Source organism: Eublepharis macularius, chromosome 1 (genome assembly GCF_028583425.1).
Source record: "Eublepharis macularius isolate TG4126 chromosome 1, MPM_Emac_v1.0, whole genome shotgun sequence".
NCBI classification, from domain to species: domain Eukaryota; kingdom Metazoa; phylum Chordata; class Lepidosauria; order Squamata; family Eublepharidae; genus Eublepharis; species Eublepharis macularius.
Window position 1 is genome coordinate 50637236 of NC_072790.1, and position 23907 is coordinate 50661142.

At 41.4% G+C, this 23907-nt stretch overlaps 1 protein-coding gene across 1 annotated transcript in view; it reads left to right on the forward strand.

Moving 5' to 3' along the window:
- ADAM17 (ADAM metallopeptidase domain 17) overlaps positions 1-21349 on the forward strand; it is a 35867-nt gene extending 14518 nt beyond the window's left edge. Inside the window, exons 7-19 of the mRNA XM_054984992.1 lie at positions 143-232; positions 2549-2662; positions 3786-3930; positions 7361-7449; positions 8149-8301; positions 9948-10147; positions 10484-10587; positions 12754-12888; positions 14090-14220; positions 15290-15368; positions 17100-17188; positions 17912-17968; positions 19316-21349. Coding sequence (XP_054840967.1) covers positions 143-232; positions 2549-2662; positions 3786-3930; positions 7361-7449; positions 8149-8301; positions 9948-10147; positions 10484-10587; positions 12754-12888; positions 14090-14220; positions 15290-15368; positions 17100-17188; positions 17912-17968; positions 19316-19669 — 1740 coding nt within the window. The 3' untranslated portion in view covers positions 19670-21349. The remainder of the gene's footprint in view (positions 1-142; positions 233-2548; positions 2663-3785; positions 3931-7360; positions 7450-8148; positions 8302-9947; positions 10148-10483; positions 10588-12753; positions 12889-14089; positions 14221-15289; positions 15369-17099; positions 17189-17911; positions 17969-19315) is intronic.
- Positions 21350-23907: the final 2558 nt, after the last annotated feature.

The window sequence follows — 23907 nt, forward strand, 5'->3', positions numbered from 1 at the left end:
TGGAAGCTTTGCTCCTAAAACATACAGCAAGAGGTAAATAGTTTGTATTCCTTAATGCATATATGTATGCGTACTCCATGACATTCAGAAATCTAATAACAAGAGGCTGGAGTGGAATAATCCTTTCCTTTTCTGTGCGTAGATTGAATTAATAGACAGAGTGGATGACATCTATCGTAATACCTCGTGGGACAATGAGAACTTTAAAGGATACGGCATACAGATAGAACAGGTACTTTGACTCTTGGAATGATATCTAAACTTTGGCACGATTCCTGCTTGCTGGATGTCATTCTGTGATTAATTAGAAGGTTTGTTCAATTATTTCTTCAAGCTATAATACTAAAAACAGATTGTGGTGGAGGCAGAATAGCTTCCTGATGTTTCTTAATGTTGCCAAGAGGGTTGTTTTGTTTTTTTTGGCCCTGCTGACTCTACAGTTCCTCTTCTGGTGTTCTTATAGTTCACCTACATATGTATCTGCCTTAAGATGCAGAACATAAAATAACTTTAAAAAATGAAATTCCTTACTTAAAAGCCAGGGTAAAAAGAAGTGTTGTGGCCTGGCACCTAAAGGAAGGTTCAGGTAGGCAACTTATGAGCCTCAAGGGGGAGGGCAGTCCTGCGCCACCAATTCTTACAAATCCAGAGGCAAAATGTCACCACTGAAAAAGTTGTGTCTTTGGTTGCCTCCTGCTTTGCTTCTGCAGGAGGGGGCACAGAGAACACGGCTTGAGAAGAAGCTCCTTTGACTTAATTTTTCAGTTAACACTGTGTGTGTGTAATTTCCTGTGGGGAGACATGCATAAAGGAAGGAATGAAATGCAATTCAGATGTGCCAGACAGGGGGTGTAAGGTGCCTGAAAGAACTGTATTCCACTGCCTTTCAAGCAACAGGAGGGAGCAGAGCACGTCTTCGTTTTTTAATGCTCCTTGTAGCCATGGCGGCACCAACAGGGATTAGGTAAGTGTGAGTCATGTTCTCGCTAACTGCTGGGAGAGCTGCTTTTTCCAGCAGCTGGCGGCAGTAGAGCATGGCTTTCACACTTTTTAAAGCCCTGTTGCTTAGGGTTAGAGCATGAAAGAACCTTTTGGGCAATCAGCCATTTCCTGTGGGAGGGTAGTAGAGTATGACTCACTGGCTTGGGAGTGGGAAAGAATCATGTATACAGGGGCTGAAAGAGGCGTTTCTCCTGTTCAGTGCTCTTCTAGGCCTTGTAAGTACCAGTAGGGTAGAAAGAGCTGCCTTTGGTCCTTCCTGCCACAGCGAAAGTCTGTGAATATGTATGCAAATACAAGCCCTCTGGAGGGCATCTTGTCCAAGATCTGCCCAAAATCTATAGTAGATTGTAGGACAAGAATGAAGAAATCTAGTTATCTGCTTCTTTGTTACAGATAGCAAATAGACATGGAGGAGGGGATAAACTTGAATCAATGAATGATAGATCTGAAAGGAGGTGTTCAATGATTGTTGAGTTGCAGAATTAATCACAGCGGAGAAAAAGTATACAATCAAAAGTATACTTAGCAACTGTTCGCCACCACCCCAAAATCTTGTCTAACAGGAAAATGGGGAGCTTCTGCTTCAGACATGCTCTAAATATATATTTCTGACCTTTAGTTATAGAGCTTTTTTTTTAAATCAACTTTGATCTTTAGCCCTAGTGCTTGGCACAATACCATTAAATACACTCCACCTTATGGAATAGGATACAGAGGCTGCAGTTTTAAGTTGACACTGCATGCAAAAATCAGTAGCCAATAAGTGTAGAAGACCATGCAAGAGTATCAGTGGTCCAGTTCTTTACCAAGAGAAATCCATATTTAACATTGTTAGTGCAAATGCCATGAACTTTGCTTTTACTCGATCCGTGTAACTCTATAAGTTTTCTTATACCATCACATTGTTCTGACTGTCCTTCCCCCCGGCAGTCTTCGTTGATCATAACCATTTGTCTCCATCTGTATTAAACATTATCAGTGTACGTTCAAAACTTCCTGACATAACCATAACCTTTTTAAATGAGAGCTGAGACTTGTACTAATACACTCTGCCAATTCCATTTGCTGCAGCGCCTGGGCAGGTAATATGAGGGCTCTTTGTACAGCACTGAAACAGACTATTAACTGTAATGTTATGATGTTCAAGTATTTTCTGTGTGTGTGTAGAATTTTGTTTTGTAAGTAACTGTAACGTAGATCGAGGTTTCAGGAACCTTTGCTAATGGAAAGCAGAATCTTCTGTAGTGGCTGGAAGGTTTTAACATGGTAAGATTTGCTTTCACATATTTACTCGAAAGGAAGATGACCCTGAATGTAAGATAACTCCCCTAAAATAATGTCATGCACTATTTTTAAACTACTTGTGTTGTGAATATAAGACAACCTCCTTTTTTGATGATGTATCTGGGAAAAAAAACTAGTCTTGTATTTAAATAAACACAGTATTTTATAGGCCTTAAGCAAAAAAAAATGTTTTCATAGATTTGCTGTCACTTCCCTACTTAAATCATCCCACATTAATCTTTTAATTTTTTTTTAAATAAAGATTATTGTTCACAGTGAACCTCAGAATGTATCTGCTGGGCAAAGACATTATAACATGGCAAAAAGTCAGCCCAATGAGGCAAAGGATGCTTGGGAAGTGAAGGACCTGTTGGAGGTAGGCTCTTGTGTTTTTATATAGTGCGTTTTTAACCACCCCATTTATAAGCAAGGCACAGGATCCATCTTTCTGGACTCAAGCAAGTGCAGTAAAAGCTTTGTGAATTGGCAGTCATGGGGAATAGAGGTTGCCAGTTAATCAAATGTGAAGGATACTCAAGCTTGCTCTGCTCCAGCCCTGCCCAAAACAAACAAAACCCCCATCCCATTGTGAACACCCAAAGTGACAGCCCCCATGCCTGGTGGGACCCTTCCTCTTCCTGCCATGAGACTATCTTACGCAGCAAGCAGACAAGGCCAGAATCCCTCTGACAAAGCTGGCTCCCGACAGCTCAAGGCAGGCTGAAGTGGAAGGAGACACTCAGTGATTAGGTCACCTGGCAGTGCCAGCTGTCAGAAGCTGAGCAATGGCGGGAGCCACCAATCTAGAGAGGCAGGGGAGAGGTGTGCATGCATCAAAGGATGCAGGTGTACGGTGGCTAAGAAGCTTTCCTTTGAAGTGATGCCCGTTAACTAAATGTTCTGGTTAATCCAAGTGTCGGATAACAACATTTTTACTGTATATGACCATGGAGATATAAATCACAAAGAAAGAAACATGCATTAAAGGGAATATGTTCAAAAGCTTATTTTAGTCTGGGGAATCTAGAAAGCCATACACAACAATTAATTGCAAGATGTAATTAAACTCTTTTTTAAGTAACTGTGGAAGTAGTCCTACATTTTTTACATTGCAATTTGTCTTGGTTTATATAGTTCATATTTTCTTCCCCTTATTGCATTCTGAAATGGAGGCAAAATGTAGTGTTAAATGTTAACTGTTAAATGTAGTATAATTATCTCCAGAATATTCATTATACAAAAATCTTTTGAAGATGGCCTTTCTTTACTTTCTGGGATTTTTAACTTACTTGTTTCTGGTTGGTAACTGAAACTTAGTTGTAGGCAAAGCATTTCTTCCTCCCAGGCTCCTTAAAAATCATTGGGGAGGATGGAGTGGGTGACAACCAGCTAGTAATGCTAGAACAGGGATCAGTCTTGTCAATTAATCTGCTGTTGCTAAGTTATGAAGTAAATGTTTTCCCATAACTAAACCATGTTGGCATATCTGTTCCACACAGCAATTCAGCTATGATATAGCTGAGAAGGCAGCTCATGTCTGCCTTGCGCACCTCTTTACATACCAAGATTTTGATATGGGCACTCTTGGACTGGCTTATGTTGGCTCCCAAAGGCAAAACAGCCACGGTGGTATTTGTCCAAAAGGTAACATTTTTTTTCTTGCACCTGTTCTGTGATGAAGTGTTTAAAGATGAAAAGAAGACGCCCAGCACTGATGTTTTTAAGTTCAATTGACCCTTGAGCCAGATAATTGTGTGAGTAGGATAGGGCTTAAAATAAGCCTTTATGAGCAAGAATGGAGAATTGGGAAGAAAGTGGCTGGGGGGGAGGGGGGGATGGTGCAGAGTAAAAAATGAAACCGCTTTCACTCTTATAACAGGAGTTCTGATTGATACTGTAGCCGCTTGAATTACTCTATTTTTTAACATTTTAAATTGTATATGTTTGTTTTTATGTTAGTTATCTTAGGCAAATTTTAGAGAGTACAGGATATAAATTTTTTAAACAACCAATAAAGAAATCTTATTGTTAGGAAGCCCAATCCTGAGCTTCTCAGTACATCATAAATCAAGAACAGAAATACATTTTGTTTTTAAATTAAGTCCTTGAAGTTTTAAAGACATCAATTTCTTCCCCAAATATTTTCAGTTTTCTTATATTTGTCAGATTTTTGGAGACGTTTCAGTACTCAAAATTAGAAGGCTGTCAATTTTTAAATTGGAAGGATTAAATTACTTATATCCTTCCTCTCTCTGTGGCTCAAGGTGGCTTCTGAACTGTGACATCCGCATTGTGAATGTGAGCTGTACTGTTAATATAGTTCACGATTATTGCTCTAGATGACTCTGGTCAGGCCTGATTCAGGCGTAGGCGTGTACTTAAGTGGCCCTAAGCATCTAATTGGCTGTACGAACCAGGCCCCCCCAAACTCCTATTCCTGGGTGCTGAACACAGCCACTGCAGGCCCCTTAGGCAGCAGGAAGGGTGCCTGTTCATTTAATTTGTCAGACTTTCCAGTCTCTGGATTCCCTGATGTTGTACCCTTGTGCAACTAGTGGTTCTGGACACAGGCTTAAATAAAATATCTTTTAGTTCATTGAGTACAAGTTACAGAGAGTGTTGCTGAGCCTGAGCATAACACTCAGAAATAAACCTTTCTATTGCTAGCTAAGAGCCATCTAAAAACACTTAAAGCTTGCTACCTAAGCTTCTCTGATGTAGCTTCTTAGTTGGTAGGTTCTCACCGTTAGGAGTCCATTCCCATGCCATGCAGCATGAGGCTTATTGATAACCAGAGGCATGGAACCAGTCTCCTCTATCACATGATGGTAAAGGAATGATAGAGAAGGAGAGAAGTGTGTGCTAGGCAGCCATCTTTTCAGACCTGCCGACATCACCCTATCAACCAAGAGCCAATCAGGGTTCACTTGCTTAATTGGCATTACTAGCCATGTGAAATTGGAGAATGAAGATATAGGAGTTGTGAGAGCCAATTTCCCAAGGTCGAGTCTCCAGGCAGTGGTCCGCAGGCGTTCTAAATAAACAAGCCAGCACATTTTTTCTAGTTAGGCCAGAATCAGGCCTGCAACAACTTATAGCCTGAACCAAAGTTCAATGACTTTTGACAGGAGTACAGGGCTTGATTGAGCATATTCCTTACATTAGCTTTCCTGCATTGAATCATTTAACTCCTGGCAAGAGGTACACCTCAAATGGCAGATTGCCAAAAATGTTCTTTCATGCTGTAACCCTAAGCAAATACAGTGATAGAATCTCTGCTTCCACTTTAAGCTTTTATTAAAACATGATTAATCAGCATTCTTAATATTAGCTTAGTCATACCATGAGTCCAAGAAAGTATCTTACCCAAAGATAAGCAGGTCAGAAGCAAGGAGACCCTTCTAAGAAGAAGCTCCCAGTCAATTCAACTTCTCTTATTCATAGGGATTCAAAATAATCTCCTAACAATAACTAACTGTCCCACTTCAAAAGGACTCACATTCTTGGTGAAATAATTATCTTATAACTTCAAACACCAGACAAGGTTATCTATGTCAGACAAGGTTATATATATTTGAAACATCTTCTTAAAGTATATTAAAATTGTTAGTTCATTCTTGCTACTTTATCTTAAAGTCTACATAAAATTAGTGATTACAATTTTCTCATACATATATGAATATCTTTTGGTCTTCAGCCAATACACCTGCCCTTGACTCATATTTTTACCACTTTGAAGTTAGATATTTCTGCCATTCTCAGATAATCTCTGCACTTGGGCTTTAACACACAGTATCTATTGATATGTGTTAGTAGGCTCTTCTAATCTACACAAGGCCATACAACTGTGTTACTTCTTTATTTTATGCCCCTCTCCAAGGTTGTTCTTTTCTGGGACTCCAGACTCCCTTTGTGGCAGGTCTAGTTGTTGAGGCAGGCTAACCCTGTTTTTATGCACAAAGACATCTTTTATGATCTTCTGGGTCAAATCCAGCAACAATTCCCCTATATTTCTAGCTATATCCGTGACATGTGTGGTTGTGTTGCTATTGAAATAATAAACTGGCAGCAAGCAGTGCAGAAAGAGAAGCAGGCATGGTTCTGTACCATAGAGAGGCCTGTGAATTCTCCTGCCGCTATCCATATGTGCTAAAAACTCCTCTGTGTGTCTCCAGGCACTTATATCCTAGATTAGCCATCAAGAGTACAGAATATATTAATCAGAGATTAATCTGGCAATTTAAGAAAATGACCCAAAAGCATATGTGTGAACAGCTGACTAATAGCTGTTGACTTAAAAGAATTGAATATGTAACCACTTCAATAAGACTGGGAATTTTTCATTTTTGTATCAGTTGGATATGTCACTTTGCACTTTTGGATACTGTTGCACTTTATCAATCCTGCAGTTTTGCACTATGAAAGAAACATAAAGAAGTTTATTTTGACTTAAAGCAGGGGTGGGCAATTGTTTTGTCTCGGGGGCCACTTTGTGGGAGTGGAGGTTAGCGGAGGGCCGCACCTTTTAAAATGATTGCATTCATTAGTTAACTTTGCATTTCAGAAAAGGTATAAATTGTATCATAAAAATCAATAAATATAAATTAAATAAAATAGTGGTAGTTTTATTCAATTTATTTATTGTGCTAATTTCATATCATCTATAGCTGCAAGCACATTTAATTTTAGAATCGGTTTAATGACTGTCTTGGCGGGCCACAAAAAACTCTGTAGCGGGCCGCATGTGGCCCGCGGGCCGCAATTTGCCCACCCCTGACTTAAAGGATTATTATTATTATTATTATTATTATTATTATTATTATTATTATTATTATTATTATTATTATTATTATTATTTATAGCATAGTACAGGTTTATAAGCATCAGCTATTCACAGCAAATGCTTTTTGGCTCAGTACTTCCTGTGAATCTCTCTTTGTCTATCAATTTCAAGAAAATATCAAATGAAACTTCAGTTCCTTTCATCTGAGAAGCAAAGGTTTTCATGTGAACACTGTACAAATTAGCAATGCTATCTGTAACTTGGCATTTATGTCCTCTCTTATTCTTGCAGCATATTACAATACAGCTGCTGGGAAGGATGTCTACCTCAACAGTGGCTTAACCAGCACAAAGAACTATGGCAAAACTATCCTTACTAAGGTATAGTTTAAAAAGTGGCAAGCGTTGGCTTAAATTAATGTCTTAGAGCCTGTCTTCAGTGTTCATCTAGTGATACCTGGAAAGCTAGTATGTTGCATATCCTGATAAGATAGAGTTTCTTTCTTTATAACTAATTGCTTGCCCAGGCTCAGAGTGTGACAGTTACTTTGTGTGCTTTGTGTGACAGTTACTTATATTACCTTATTCAAAAGCCTTGATCTAAGATTGGGACTTGAAAGCATGATTGTCCGATAGTGACATATAGTCATTTTTAACCGCTATTGAGCATGGTTTGATACACTTGGAGTTTAATACACATGGGGTTAAAGGTGGTGCTCTAAGGCTGGCTTCCACCAAGTGGGAGCTACAACAGAGGATGCGCATGCACGCAGCTGTCTATCTTACTCATTTGCAGCGTGGCGCCCTCAGAAAGGCTTTGCTCAGATAAGTGAAGCTGTTGTTGCAGAGAATAACAGGAGAGACTGTTTTCTAATTCTCATTTTTCTGGACAACCCACATCAATGACTGCTGATGGCAAATCTTCAGTCACAAGATTGAGCAAGACTGGAGTACTGTATATTAAATTCATTTCTCCAAATGCAAGCCTATATTAAAAGATTTCATGAATAGCCAAACAATTTCAGTCCTCTCTGTTTCAAACGTGCACATTTCTAATACGTGTTTCTCTTTTACAACAAGGAAGCAGACTTGGTTACTACTCATGAGCTAGGGCACAACTTTGGGGCAGAACATGACCCTGATGGATTGGCAGAGTGTGCCCCGACTGAAGACCAGGGAGGAAAATATGTTATGTACCCAATTGCTGTGAGTGGGGATCATGAAAACAACAAGGTATTTTTAAAATTCTGTTTAATTTGTGTGTGTGTGTGTGTGTGTGTGTTTGTCTCTCTGTTAACAAAGTGGCTATCCTTAGTGGGGAATCACAAGCTAGGACTGTACAGGTTGCCCAAAATCCTAATAATGTTCAGGAAAAAAATTAGAGAAGGATGCCCTGTTTCTTTCCAAAACTGACAGAGATTCTGAACACTGACAACAAAGAACAGAGTACAGGCAGGCTTCAGATCAGAATGGTGGTGGTGGTGGTGGTGGTAGTGGTGGTGGTTGTTATTATTATTTAGATTTATATCACAGCCTCAGGGCGGGTCACAACAGAAGATAAAATATACAAGATAAAATCACAATCAATTAACACAGCTTTCTAATAAAACACCTGCTCACTGTATAAAAACCATATAACATCTGATGGAGGTGGAGGTGTGGCTTAACCCTGCGTGGTCGCTCATATATGGGGGGTAGATGGTCAATACCCCCTACACGCATAGAGGAGACCAGGAGAGAGGCTCATTATTACAGCTAATGTTTGCCTTCAAAGTAAATAATGTCCTGTTTTGTATTCTGTTGCCTTTGAATGGTTAGGGATCATTTTGTGCAGCACTTGCTACATTCTCTTCAAAGAAAGATGAGCTGTCAAGTCCTTTGGGAAGTGTTGGTTGACTTTAATTATAAGAGTCATGCTTGAAGTTATGATGGGGGTGTTTGTGCACACAAACCTGCAGTCATCTTCAAATCAATACCATGCAATGTACTTTAAGTGTATTTAGCTTGTGCCTTTCAAATAAACTTGCATTATGGTATGTATTTTTATCACATTGGAAGCTCATTCTAGACTTCCTGAAAGTATTACCTGTAGTAGTGCTGTCCAATGAACCTACTTCTCTTTCACTATGGATTTTGCTACATTTTTTTGTGGAGGCAGTGCAGCAGAGGGCAGCAGTCCTCAAGTGTAGCCATTCCCTGGAGCATGTAGTGCAAAACTGCTTCTACCCAGGCTAACTTATGCCATGGATGTTTTCCTTGTGTAATGGGGTCACGGTATGTCTGAGACGCTGCAGGAAAGCTTACCTGATTCTGCAGATGTACTCTAGAAGAATCCCACTGAAGCCAACCTGAAATGAATGGACTAACTGGTTAGAAATTACAGTCTGAGTTTCTCACATAGATTTGTAATAGTGTGGTGACTGGGCTGTCTGTATGTGTTTCAGTTATCTGCGAATGCAGACCATGCCTCACAGGTAACTCAGATCAAGTTTGTTTGCATTATTCAACTTCTAAGATGTAAACTGTCGATCTGCTTTTTTTCCAACTGCAAAAGCAAAAAAAAAAGACAGACTGTGAGGGAGGATAGGGAAACGGGAGTTCGGTGACGAGCAGAGACAGAAAGGCAGAGAATGGGAATAGACAGGGTGTGGGGCAAGCCATCCCTTGTTTCCACCTCTTAATTGCTTTTTGACAATCTGGGCTAAATATTTTTATAAAACAGAAGGCAAAAACCAAAATGATACTCTTGGGAAGGTGAATTCTGGTCTGGTCCATGTGCCATATTTCATGCACTCTTTTATCTGTAGAGTCCATAAACTCATGAATGCTTATTTCTCACCGTTACTGCTTCTCACTCCCACACCCTGCAATGCTTTCAGATGTTCTCAAGCTGCAGTAAAGAATCCATCCTTCGGACTATTGAAACCAAAGCCCCAGAGTGTTTCAAAGAGCATAACAACAAAGTGTGTGGCAACTCCAGAGTGGATGAAGGTGAGGAGTGTGACCCTGGCCTCTTGCATCAGCATGTTGATCCTTGCTGCACATCTGGCTGCAAACTGAAGCAAAATGCAACATGCAGGTAAGGCAGCTGCTGGGAAGGGGAGATTCCTAGCTGCAAAACAGCTGTGGGGCTAAGAATGGGCGCTTGTGCATTCGCAAGCAGGAGGAGGCATCGTTAGCCTCCATTATGCTGTATGCGGGAGGCGGTGAATGGAAGAAGTCAAGAGAACATTTGATGGGAGTCTCCCTAAATCAAAAGCACTTCAACCTTTATTCGTGTAGATACAGATGTATCTATTACATTTCTTTTCCAAGTTTCCTCCTGTTGCTTTTATGAATTTCTAAATTGAAAATTCATACCCTTGGATGATGTTCTTTTTCTCCCATTGCTTCTCCACCCCCCCCCCTTCCATAGTGATCGGAACAGCCCCTGCTGCAAAGGATGCCAGTTCGAAAGTGCACAGAAGAAGTGCCAAGAAGCCATCAATGCCACCTGTAAAGGGGAGTCCTATTGCACAGGTATGCTACTGAGTCTTTTCATTTGTTCTGTACCCTCTTGAAATTGATTGCTGTGCATCTTTTGTTCTCTCCTAATTTCTGTTCCTGTTAGCACCAAAACTGTATGCTTGGTTTTAGAGTAAGGAGTGTGTTGCCGATTGTAACAAGGTAATTTTTACGGGTCGTGCAAGAATGTGCTGTTCCAAGAGCACTTGTGCTCTTGAAATAAGAACCACCGGACAACGCAGGGTGTGTGTGAACAGTAAAAATGTGCCAGCAATTGGGGGAAATGCAGAATAATAAAGTAGCCTGGTGTAACCACTGGATGAGGCGGTGCTCGCAGTTATGACAAGTATCCCCGTGACTGCACAAATGAAATAGACCAAAAACCATCACCAAAAACCCAAGTGCCGTTGTTCCCCCCCTCCCCGCACTTTCCCCACCCTAGCCCCTTAAAATCAGGCATTACCAAGAGTTCCAATGCAACCACCTGTATTGGTTAGGATGTAGTGTTTTTTAAAGGTAATGGTGGTGATGTAATAGATCTGGTTGATACAATGTTAAAGGCCATGGGTTGTGTCCTACCCGTTTTGCAGCTGGTGCAGGAGGAGCAGTTTCACCCAGCCCCCCTTCTCACTGCAGCCCTTGTGATGCTTCGGCTTTGCAGGCCCCATAGTCCCCTGGCATAGACTTTTCAGGAGTCAAAAGGGGCCCCTTCTCCCTTGCACTGGGGAGAAAAGGTATTAAAATCCAGCCATATCTTGCCATCCTTTTTTTTTTTATTCGGTGTATTTCGTCTCATGTTCTACACGTCTTGGTCTTTAGGAAATATGCAAATAGCATTTTAAAGTAGCAAAAAATCCTCAAAGCTAGAATAACTTCCTGCTTTACTGGTGTTTCCCTTATTGTCTGTTGTTTACAGGCCCTGACAAATTTTCTTCGGATGTAGGAGTCCGGTTCTTTTTCCAGCTTTCACAATTTCTAGCTATTGAAACCCAGTTCTAACAATTTTTCAGTTTATCATGTTGCATACACATTTTGGAGACTGCACCATCTTCAGTAAGATCGTATTTAGTTCATTGAGGCAGGGGAAGTTGCAGGCAGGGGCTCCCTTACCAGTCACTTCAGAACTTCCCCCTTTCTTGGATGAGAATGGAACAATCCGGTGAACGGAAGGGGCCATTGGAGCTGCAGGGAAAGTTATGCATGTGAAATTTCCCTGGTTATCAAGGAGTTCTTAAAGGTTTAGGGACTCTGTTGGGGTTGAGGGTGAGAATCAGTACCTGGGTGCCGCAAGGCATTTTCAAGGCACACTTGTGACCTGGTGCCTGGATGTGTCAAGCCCTTTCTTACTAGATTTCTCCCAGAAGGAGCAGACGTAGGGACCTAGGTTTTTGCTCTCATTACCAGTGGCACTTTTGATCAAATTGTTTGACACTTTTGAGCTGTCATTCTCCTTCTCTGTGGGGTAGTTATTGGGGGCGGGGGGGAATGATGGGAGGAGCATAAATTTTCTTTGGCACATGTGCAAGCTGTTTGAGAGGGTGGATGGGAAGATACTAAAAGAATTTTCCCCTGTGCTATTTTCTTGAAGAGGCCTTTTCCTTCTAGGCCACTGATCTTCAGCGCATGGGTTGGAGCTCTCAAGTGGGTTGTAGAACCCCACCCGGTGGGGCCCGAGCTGTACAGAGCTTCCCCACCCCCCTCTGCCTTTGGAGGAAGCTGTTGCGAAAATGCATACGTAGAGAGCAAGGCTACCACGTTTCCAGGCTCTCCTTGGAAACATGCTGAACGGAACAGCTGGACAGCAAGGCGTGGTCACTTAGGGGTGGAGAGGATTCCTCCATGGCTTTGACCCTTGGTTTGTTCCTCATCGTGGTATGTCTCCTGCTTGGCTTGTATGTCTTGGTCCTGGCTCCCTTGCTCCTGGCCTTGACACTGGTGAGGTCCTAACTGCCTCCTTCTGTCAGGTGACCTTTTTAAACTCTAGAAACTATTCTAGGTAATTCCCAGCTCCTATTTGGCATCTATGGCAGGAAGCCTTCCGTGGGAAACTTCAGACTTGTGCTTTGAATAACCTTGTGAAGACTTCTTTTTTCTCTGGGTAACTCACAGAATTTTACCTGTTTGTAGCCAAAAATGCTTGTACTGAGCCATATGCCTCCTTCTTGCCAAATCTGTTCATAGGCAATAGCAGTGAGTGCCCTCCTCCTGGGAACGCTCTGGATGACACTGTCTGCGTGGATATGGGAAAGTGCAAAGATGGAGGATGCGTACCCTTCTGTGAGACAGAAAAGAACCAACGCTCGTGTGCTTGTAATGGTGAGGAGAAACTGCTGGCTCCCCTATGAAAGTACCTCTTAAACTCTGAGTAGGTGCTACCCTTGCATGTCTTCCCCGATACCCAGAAAACCAGGGGAGACATGTGCAAAACACCTTCAAAAACGCAGCCCTAACCATGGTTTCAGGATCTGTAGGCTACAAGTATGTTTGAGATGATATTAACTTTTCCTCTGCTGTTTTCCTAAAACAAACGCTTCCACTACCCCAAACTATACCTTGCCCTGCAAAGGAAGAACCTGCAGTTATCTTTGTTTTCTCTTTGGAAGAGGTAAATTGCAGCTTTGATGCAAGAGGAAAGAGTTAATAGTAAGGGGCCCCTTCCCATCTAGAGCACGTGTGTATTCCTCTGTGCATGCAGATGCATGAGGAGAGGTGGATGGGGAAAGGGTGTTGGTGCCATCCAAAGTTAATGTGCGCCACCTCCTTCACAAAAAAGAGAAAGAGGAGAGAAGCCGCTGCTGTTGCTTTAGAGGGAAGGATAAGAAGGTGATTACAGCAGCACAGGAGGGTGGCGAGCTACTTTTAATCACTTGGAGAGTGATTGTTACTCCTGAGTGACATTCAGTCACCCCCTGCTCTTATTTTTTGTTTTTCTGAACTGGTATATTCCAGTGCAACTCCTGTAGGTTCAATCATTGCTTTGACCAGTAGAAAAGTTTTGAATACCCACTGGAAAGAGGGCAAAGCTTTGTCCACCATTGATATTTTCATTTTATTCTCAAGTTTAATGAAAATTTCTTTGTATTTTTCACCCAAGCCAGTTTGGTGTAGTGGTTAAGAGTGGCAGGACTCTAATCTGGAGAACCTGGTTTGATTCCCCACTCCTCCGCCTGAAGCCATCTGGGTGACCTTGGGTCAGTCACAGCTCTCAGAGCTCTCTCAGCCCCACACACCTCACAAGGTGATTGTTGTGGAGATAATGACACTGACTTATTAACTGCTCTGAGTGTGGCATTAACTTGTCCTGAAGGGCAGAGTATAAATCAAATGTTGTTATTATATTATTATTTGTTTCCTGCATCTTTGTTGCTTGTTTATAAAATGTTTTTCATAGGAACAAGATAGTTCCTAGGGGAACAGGATCAACAAGGGGAAATGACACCCCCGTTATTTAAAGAATAATATGTAATTTGGTAAGAAGCGGCTGTGAAAAAAATGAAATTGGCTTGCTTAATTTCAGAAACGGACCATTCCTGTAAAGTCTGTTGTCGAGATGAGCATGGGAGATGCAGCCCTTACGTTGATGCCAACCAGAATTTCCTGTACTTGAGGAAGGGGAAGCCGTGCACTGTGGGGTTCTGTGACATGAATGTGAGTTATGTACACTTGATTGGGAAGATATGCTTGTGCTGCCCTCAAGGACTCTGTTATTGCTTACTGCTAGATGTTGGCACCAAACCCTAAACTTTGTTGTATCACATTCTCAAATGTCTCGACAGATTTTTTTCTAGGTGTTTTTGTGGGCCCCAAATGTCTGCTGTATGATCTTTGTGTGTTCTGATTCTTGCCATTGTTAGTAGTGTTTTCCTCCTTCCTTTTCTATGTCTAGTTCTTAGCGTATTCGCAGAGACTTATTTCTTGTTCTTACTGTGTATAACAATGGGAACCAGTTGCTTTTCCTGGCCCATCCCAAGCTGTATAGTTTCTTTCTGAGCAATACAGCCGTGGGATCTAATGAATGATGGAACTACTACTTTGTGTCCAGTGTAATGTTGGCCTTACGCTGCTTGAACCGTCCCCTCCCCCCGTGCCACACAACAAGCCACTTCTGGTAGTATGAGGAGACTTCTGCAGGGGTTGGTCTGCGGTGTCAGATGTGCCTGCAGAGTCTGTTGTATGGAAGCGCCTGGCCGCGCAACAGGCCACCCTAGACTTGGCAAGGTTTAGGGAAATGTTTCCCGCTTTCCACTGAACAACACAAACTGCTTTGGGTTCCCGTTAGGGAGAATGGAGTGGTATAAATGAGGTAAATTAAATACAGATGCACATCACAGAAACGTAAATAAAAGGAAGCAAACCACAACCTGGAGTTATGAACCATCAAAGACATATCAAGAGAGCTCTGCTCTGTAGAGCCTCTCGAATCATTGCAAGGTCAGGGCCTTCCTCATATCCTCAGGAATCCCCTTTCCCAGCATAGGTCACCCACCGAGTAAACACAAGCCTGAGCAATGACCTGAGTTCTTGCTGACCTGAGTGGAGAAACTGTTGCCAATCTCTGGTCTGATGATTGGAGTTGCCCTGCTGGGCACATTTGGGGTCTGCCTCAATTAAAAGGGCTTCTGTAGCTTTTCCATCTCAATAAAGCCTATCCCTGATGCTTTGATTGAAATGTTTGTGGTATTAAAATGGTTTCTTAAGTGAATGTTGTGTTTTACAGGGTAAATGTGAGAAGCGAGTGCAAGATGTGATTGAACGACTTTGGGTTTTCATTGATCAACTTAGCATCAATACGTTTGGTAAACTGCATTATTTTGCATCTTGACATTCACAGCTCCTTCTTCTCAAGCCTGCTGTGTTCTTTGTGAAATATCTTTTGATTCTAGCTCATGAGCACTGATATTTTATGTTACCTTGCATCAACTATTCAGAAGTGAAGTGCAAAACCATTTATTGTTACATATGTTGAAATTGAAAAACATGTCTTTTGAATAGGCTGGGGAGCCTCTTCTAGGACTGGGGAGGTTGAGGTGAGACTTGTGGCCTCAAAGTATAATTGGACGATACAAGAGGTTGTATGTAACATCTTCTGTAATTCCCATAGTAGTTTAAAACAGCTTGCAGCATATTTATTGACATTTCTCTATAATACTCAGGGTCTGATTTAGAAGTGCAGAGACCCTAAGCTACGTCCTGTTTAAGAGGCCCCATAGCAGTACCAAAAATGGTAATTTAGTGATTTTAGGGTTTTTAAAATTCTAGGACCCCCTTTTAATCTGAGGCCTTAAACGGTAGTTTACTTCGCTTGTACATAAACCAGCCCCAATAATACTACATTAACATTCATTGTGGTGTGTTCACATATTGCTGGTACAATTCTGCTTCAAACTTATAAGAGCCATCATGATGAATAAGAACACGTCTTGCTTGCTGGGTCACACAAAAATTGTTCAGTGTTCTGTTTCCAACAGGAGTCAGTTGGGTAGTTCTGAAAGCTTGCTACTCATATATAAAAATGATGACCATTCTTTATTTGCCATTGATTACAGGCTCTAGGAAGCAGTTATAATTTAATTGTTGAATTGAACTGATAGATGTGCTACATGGACATATCTTATTGTTTTAAAAAGCTTTTTAAACTAGTCACTATCACTTTGTAACAGTGATCTTGGTAACTTAACTATGTATTGTCTGAAGCGGCTTTCTTCTTGTCTATGTCTAAGCAACCAGCTATCCATTTTATTTGGTAATTCTGGGCTCCATTACAATGTGAGAAATTTCTTGGGTTACTCTGTCCTAATATTTAGTACAAAAATACAGTAGTGTATCTTTAGATTAGAAAGGAGCTTAGAATTGATGTGTGCAAATGCAGATTTAAAGGTATGTTTAAACGAGACTCAAAAGAAGATTATCCCAACTTAACTGGGATTATTTGCCAGCAGGGTCTAGGTTCTGTATAAATCAAAAGATGTAGAATGTCAGGCTTAATACTGAAAATAGTATTAAATAACTGGCCAGTTTCATTTGAAAATGGGAGACAAAGGTTTTCTGGATCCTAGCTAAACTGATAAAAGTTCGTAGTACTGGCTAAACATAAGTTGGTTTATTGTAGAAATGAAAGAAATTATGGGCTCTTGTTCGTTTAACTCTATGTAGCCTCTTGTTTTCTTTAATAATTAGTTTGTGTATAACTAAAGATTTTTTTTTCAGCACTAATTAAAAATATGTTAATTTCTCTGCCAGCATTATGGTTTTGTAAATTTGACATGTAACAGCATAGACAGTAATGCAAGTCAAATTATTTTGGAATAGCTGGAGACCTCTTAAGACTCTTTTCAGCATTTAAAGATCTTGCAATGCATATTCAAGTTTTTCAGTACATTTTTAGCACAAACTTAGTGATCTTGTGACATCAGATAGACTAGTCTCTTTAAAAAGTTCTGAAGGATTGGGCCCATCTTGGTGGCTAAACACATGTTGTTTGAGCAAACTACAATTTGGACATTTCTTCTTTCTCTTTTTTTAAACAGGAAAATTTCTAGCAGACAACATAGTAGGGTCTGTGGTTGTATTCTCTTTGCTGTTTTGGATTCCTCTAAGCATTCTTGTACATTGTGTGGTGAGTAAAGTGAATTTTAAGACATCAACAGATTTAAACTTTGTGTGCTTTTCATCTGCATTTTGCTCTAACATTCAGAAAAATACATTTGTTAGCAAAGTCTAACAAATGAAGTGAAATGCCTTGTGACATTGCATGTTATGTTTCGCTTGGTAATCTTGATCTACCTGGGCTTTTCTCATAGTTCATAAGTAACGTAACATTTAAAAGACAACTAGTGTGAGGGGTCTTTTCTCTTTTATCCCCTCTCTTCCATGCCCCAAAACACATCTGTGGAGATCTGGCTACTAACATTTGCAGGCTTGTAAAAGCTGACTTAACTGTGCCCCCCCCCATCCATATGGATACATCGCATAAACAGAATTGTCCTGATGTCTGTACTCTTTATTTTATAGCAGGGAATTTGGGTAGTTTAGAAGCCAGTTGAGGAGATCCAACAGCTGATGTACTTATGTAAACATCTGGTCACATGAGTAGTTTGTAAGATGCGATTTTATAATTATGAAAACAGATTGTCTCTTGTGAGTTCCCCTCCTCCCACATTTCATTACCATTCTACATGAGTAATAACTTCTGTAGCTAAGCTGGTTGTGATAATGTCTGCACCAGCTCTTGGTTTCTTGTTGGGGCCTGTCCTCCAGGTGAAACAGTGGAGAAATGAAATATATATGTTTTGTAAGGAGTCACTTCCCAGAATTGATGTTTCTGTTTTGTTTTTAACAGGACAAGAAGCTGGATAAGCAGTATGAAGAGAATACCAAGTCTCTATTTGGCCCTAGTGTAAGTCTGTTTGAAGAATGTCTTCAGTATTAGCTTCCTGGCAGAGGCTTGTAAAGATTTCTAACTAGTGAGAACCATGAACAAACTTTCCCTCAAGGAAAACAACTTCCAGGGAAGGAAGCATGTTTTGCTTCAGTACGGAGTTCTGAGTGTTGTGTTGGCCAGGTCTTCTTTATTTTCTGGCATACACAGGAGTCCACTAGCTGCCTGAAGAAAGCTTATTAAGTCTTTGCCTGTTTTTTGATTTAGTCAGTAGTACAAAGGAGAAAATACATGTATTTATTTACTTCATTTATAGCCCACCTTTCTTACTGAGACTCAAGGCAGATTATAGCTTGTAACAGTGATGCAGACAGGCAGGATAGAACGTCCAATAATAATAAGAAAATTCCTTCAAAAGAAGAAAATTTGAAGAGAATTGCTTCAAAAAAGTCTAATATGTGACATACCAAAATCAATACAGAAAGTGGATTACAAAAGTGTAAGACAAAGTGGCAAAACAAGAACCCATTCAGTAAACAGTGCAGTAGACTACGGTCCTATGTCTTCATAAATCCAGAGGAGTTAGCCGTGTTAGTCTGTAGTTGCAAAATAGTAAAGAGTCCAGTAGCACCTTTAAGACTAATCAACTTATTTGTAGAATCAGCTTTCAAGAACCACAGCTCTCTTTGTCAGATGCATCTGGCAAAGAGAGCTGTGGTTCTCAAAAGCTGATTCTACAAATAAGTTGGTTAGTCTTAAAGGTGCTACTGGACTCTTTACTATTTTGTCTTCATAAAAGCACCTTCTTCAGCTGTTCCGTATTACTACAGTTCTGCTTCCTTTTTAAAAATGTCCTCCTGAACATTTCAGTTTTACACATTCTGTGTTTAAAAGTATAAAATTGTATATTGCCCCCCACCTTAAAAAGAAGAAATTTCTGGAGAAGTTAAACTAATCAAGTTGGCCTCATTTATTTCTAAATAATACTCAAACATTTTCAAAGACCTTTCCCTACAGTTCTGAGTTTCAAAGTAGTCCTCTCCACTTGAATCCTTCTCACCCTATGACTGCAGTCTGAGCCCTGAGGCAGTTTCCCATTGAAAACCTGCTGTGCAGGGAGGGTAAAAAGGTAAAGGTAAAGACAAAGTCCCCTGTGCAATCACCGAGTCATTACTGACCCATGGGGGGGATGTCGCATCACGACATTTTCTTGGCAGACTTTTTGCGGGGTGGTTTGCCATTGCCTTCCCCACAAATCATATGCTGCTTACTTAGAGATGACAGAGAACTAGGACCGGGTTCTAGTCAAAGTAGCAACACTGATTCTCTGTGCTGTTCTGTAATTATCCTGCTCGCCTCTTGCAGAATGTGGAGATGCTCAGCAGCATGGACTCCGCCTCCGTCCGAATTGTCAAACCGTTTCCCACTGCGCCGTCTACAAGTCGCCACCAGCCCCTGCAGTCTGTGATGCCGCTGCAGTCTGTGGCACCCGTGGCTCCCAAACTGGACCACCAAAGGATGGACACCATTCAAGAGGATCCAAGCACAGACTCTCACATGGAAGACGACTGTTTCGATAAGGATCCTTTCCCAAATAACAGCACGACTGCCAAATCGTTTGAAGACCTGACCGATCACCCTGTCACAAGGAGTGAGAAAGCATCCTCCTTCAAACTGCAACGCCAACACAGAGTGGACAGCAAGGAAACCGAGTGCTAGTCTCTCTCTCTCTCTCTCTCTCTCTCTCTCTCTCTCTTTCTCTCTCTCTCTGTCTTTTGAGCTCTTGACTCACGTTCGACTCGATCTAAAGGCATTTCATTAGAGAAATACAGTGTATATATATGTAATGTGTGTATATATATATATATATATATTGAGAAAGTGAAACAAGGAATGGACTTATTGCAGATGCTGGCCATGTGTGTGATCTTCCTTAGTTTCAATATGAGAGCGCTGCTTAGCCTCGGCGTATATTGATTCTTTGATTTCCCCTCCGCTATAGTATTGAACTGAACATTTCCTTCAGCCTGTGGTGTAGACGCATAATTGCCTGACACTAGATTGTACATGTTAATATTTTTTTTATAATGTACTGTTTTGCAGCTGAACAGCGTTGATAGACAGTTTTCATCTTAGTACAAAAGCCCCGGCCCAGTCGTAGTTCGTTTCGACAGACTTTAGCTGGAATGGAGCCAAAGAATTTAGTCACTTTACTTCTTGTAGAGCATTCAGCAATTAACATGACCCAAATTATGCGAAACAGTATTTTTAAAAAATGAAGTGAATGTTTTGATAAATGAGGTTTCTAAGGTGCAAAGTGTGGGGGGGGCGGGGAAGAGATAGCACAATGTGACAGGGAGCAGTACAGTAGTGAAGTGCTTCAATGCCGATCTCAGTCTGAGAATCTTTTCATGGTAATTGTGCAGAATCCAATAGTGACTTTGACAACTTTAAGCTCATGGATTTCAGTAGGACTTAGGGAGCCATAACAACTGTGTGCCGTATGGTGGTCTGTGTTATGAAGCAAAATGCTCAGAATGCGTGCTGATGAACTCCATCTGGGGAAGAGAGGAAATTATTATTTTGGCACACACTTAATGCTTCTGCCATGCAGGCATTTAGGGATAAAAATTAGGGCCACTACTCATGGCTTTCATGTATTGTAAATCCAGAAAACAGATGTGTTATTTAGGCGTCTTCTTGTTTTGACTTGCAGTCCATTTAGCACTGGTTCATTTCAGTGAAGATTTCTTAGGAATTGTGTTCATTCAGTCCCATGCTTTGGTCCTGATACAGTGAAGGGCGATTCCTCAGGCAGAAAAAGTTGCTGCACGTGGATTCTCTTCCCCCCTGCCCCCACCCAGGTAACATAACTTGTATGGATAATTCTGCCTCTTACCGGTTGATGAATTCATGGAGAGATATTGACTGGGGGAGAGAGGGACTACAGATGTTGCCTTCTCCTCCTCCTATTAATGTTGGCTAGAAGAAATCTGATCTCTTGATCAGAGAGAGCTAGTTTGTAGAAACACATGGACCATAATGGAGCGGAAACAATAATGTATTTCTGCTTGGACTTCCTTTTTTTCCACAATTGCTTTATCACACTCATGTCGTAAGTTTGATTTGTGTAAAACAGGAGCTGGATCAAATGTTTGCTTCAAGCACAAAAAGCCCATGGCCTTAATTAATTATGAGAGAGACTTTTGTATTTTCGTATCTGATTGAAATTAACCAAACCTGTGACAAATGTGCATCTTTCATGGATACTTGTTACACTAATACTTGAATTTGTGCCTTCGGGGTATTTGTTTCTATAAATTAGTAATTTTAGATTTCATACATAGTAAACTTTGTGAAAGGAGTGTGAAAACTCCCAGTACGATGTAATAAAAAACATTTTTTTACAGAATTAATGTTTTATTTAAAACACAAGCCCTCTGGGTATAAGCAGAACTTGTACAGAGTACTTTAACGTTTTGTTAGCACATTAAGGGACTGTTGGTTCAGAATTTACTTATGAAGAGTTCTTTCATAAAAGGGTCAGAGGGGTCCAGTGAACTATGAGCGGAGCTCCATTTTCAGAATGTGAAAATGCTTCCTCTTCCTTCCAGCTGTACACTCCCAAAATCCTCTCCTATGGACTGGGAGAAGTGGAGTAGATTCTAATACACGGCCACAATGGCTTAATTCAAGAGTTAACTTGGATCTGAGTAATCTCTGTCAAAACTTTTATGAAAAGTGATTGATGCGTATATTACCCAAATCAAAACATTACGTGTAGGCTCCTGGAGGCTTTAATAGCGGCCAGTGGTGCTGACAGCTGTTACAAGTGCATGCAGCTGCAGGGCTTCCTTCTAGCCTTCCTTTGGCCTGTGGCTTTCACCAAGGGGAAGGACCCAGTGCAGCTCCCCTTTCCAGCAGTCTTCAACAGGAAGACTGCTTTTGCCTGAGTTGGAGTGGGGGGAACGACTATGAAAAGGAGCTGCTTGAGAAAGCTCAGAAGGAAAACAGCAGTTCTCTGCAGCAAAAGAAAGCAAGACAATTGCAACACTATTGCAAAAGAGGAGCAAGGCCTTCAAGGAGGGTTACGACAGATCACTTTAGGCCTTGATATCTAGTAGTACTGCCACCTGGAGCCTTCGGTGCATGAGATGCTTGTGTATAGAATGAGGCTGAGGTTCTGTGGCAGTGTGTGCGTGCTGAAGGTCTCTTGCAATCCTTGGCATCTGTTAAAAGATCAAATTGCAGCTATTTGGGGAAAGACCCTTTCCGGCCTGAAATGTGCTGAGTTGGTGGTACTGAACTAAACAGAATCATAGTCATTAGAAGAATGAAGTGTGACCTGACAGTTGGGCTTTTAGCTAATGTGAATTCCTAATTTCCCAATGTCTAGATTTTTGGTCACAGTGCAACATGCACGAGCAACGGCAACAGTAATGTATTGCAGTCAAGAGAGTTTTAATGTAGGAGCTCTCACCACCTAGAGGCCACATTTTTCACTTCAGCATGGCCACTCTGTATTGGAAAAAAGATGCTATATGCAACCTTGCAACCATCTTGAAGATACTCTCATAGCTCCAAGGCATCAGCATGGTGAAAGACTACTAAAAGGTCAGCTGTTCAAATATCTTCCCACAAGGGCTAGGCCCTTGTGAGCTTGTGGATGTGTTGTGAATTTTAAGAAAGGGTAGTGGTGTTGCCACAAAATAGCTGTGAAAGGAGGCAGGACCAATCACAAAAGATTCAAACCAAGCATCCTACAATGGGCAGCTGCTTCCTAATGGATGCACCTCTCAGATCCAAAGACAATAGGTTGGATCTAGAATAAATCTGACAATTTGTACCAGTCCCCCTCCAGGCCCTCCCCCGTCATTCCTCAAGGCTGTCTCCCAGGAGCAGCGAGGCAGGAAAGTGCTATTCTGCCACTGGGAAGTTTAGTCCGACTCCAACCCAGTGCCTCCTGAGCTCTTCTAAAAGAGCTGGGGGGGGGGGAGATGCCGTTTCCAAAGAAAAGAGGAGGGTTTGCTCCCTGCATGTTACAGTGAGAGATTACCAGGCTCAGAGACACAAGTCAGTCTGTGGCTGTAACTAAGCTTGGGGGCCCAACTGTGATGCAGCAAGCTGGGATGTGTTCAGCGCATTGCTAATTAGTTGGTGGGAATGGCTCAGAGCACCCCCCCCCCTTTTCCTGTTCCGTACACAATCCTTTAGTTGTTATTCACAAGGCTGAAGCAGCAACGGGAAGCCAGGAAACCCTTTGCAGATGTTGTAGCTTTAGGTGCCACGGCCAGGATTGCTGGGCTAGACAGACCTCATTATTTTCTCTGTGGAATTTGTCAGAAATGTGAACTGGGAGCCACCGAAAAAATGGCCTCTGCAAAACAGCCCAATCTCAGGACCTCCAAATGGGTCCGTTCTTATGGATCAGCTCACTAGCCCTTGCCGTGCACACACTCCTCTCTAAAAGAGCTTGGATGGGAAGTCCTGAAGTGGAACCCATCATCCCTTCCAAACTAGCCAAGAGGTTGAACTTGTGTGTGGGGGGGGGGCGTGCTTGTGCAAATGCCATCAGTGACCGGATGACTCTAACCTATACGGTCTTTGTGATCGTTATCTCTGCTGCACACCCCATTGAGAGACGGTTCTTACATCATAAACATGCAATCCTAGCAAATTTACTCAAGCAGCTCTCAGTGGGACCTAAGCGGTTGGCACTGATGAGCTACGCAAAAATGTGTCTACCAAACAACAGGAAAACTTGCACCTACAACCTGAAGCTGGTGGTTTGGACTAAAAGATTTTTCCTCCAGGATCCTGTACCATCTTGTGGTGTTCAATAAATATAGCTCAGCAGTTGTTCTTTACAAACCTCTGATGTTTACTGTTTCTCAAAGTTGCAGCCCCCAACAAAATTGTAACTCAATGTAGATTTGTTTACTGCAGCAGTTACTGCT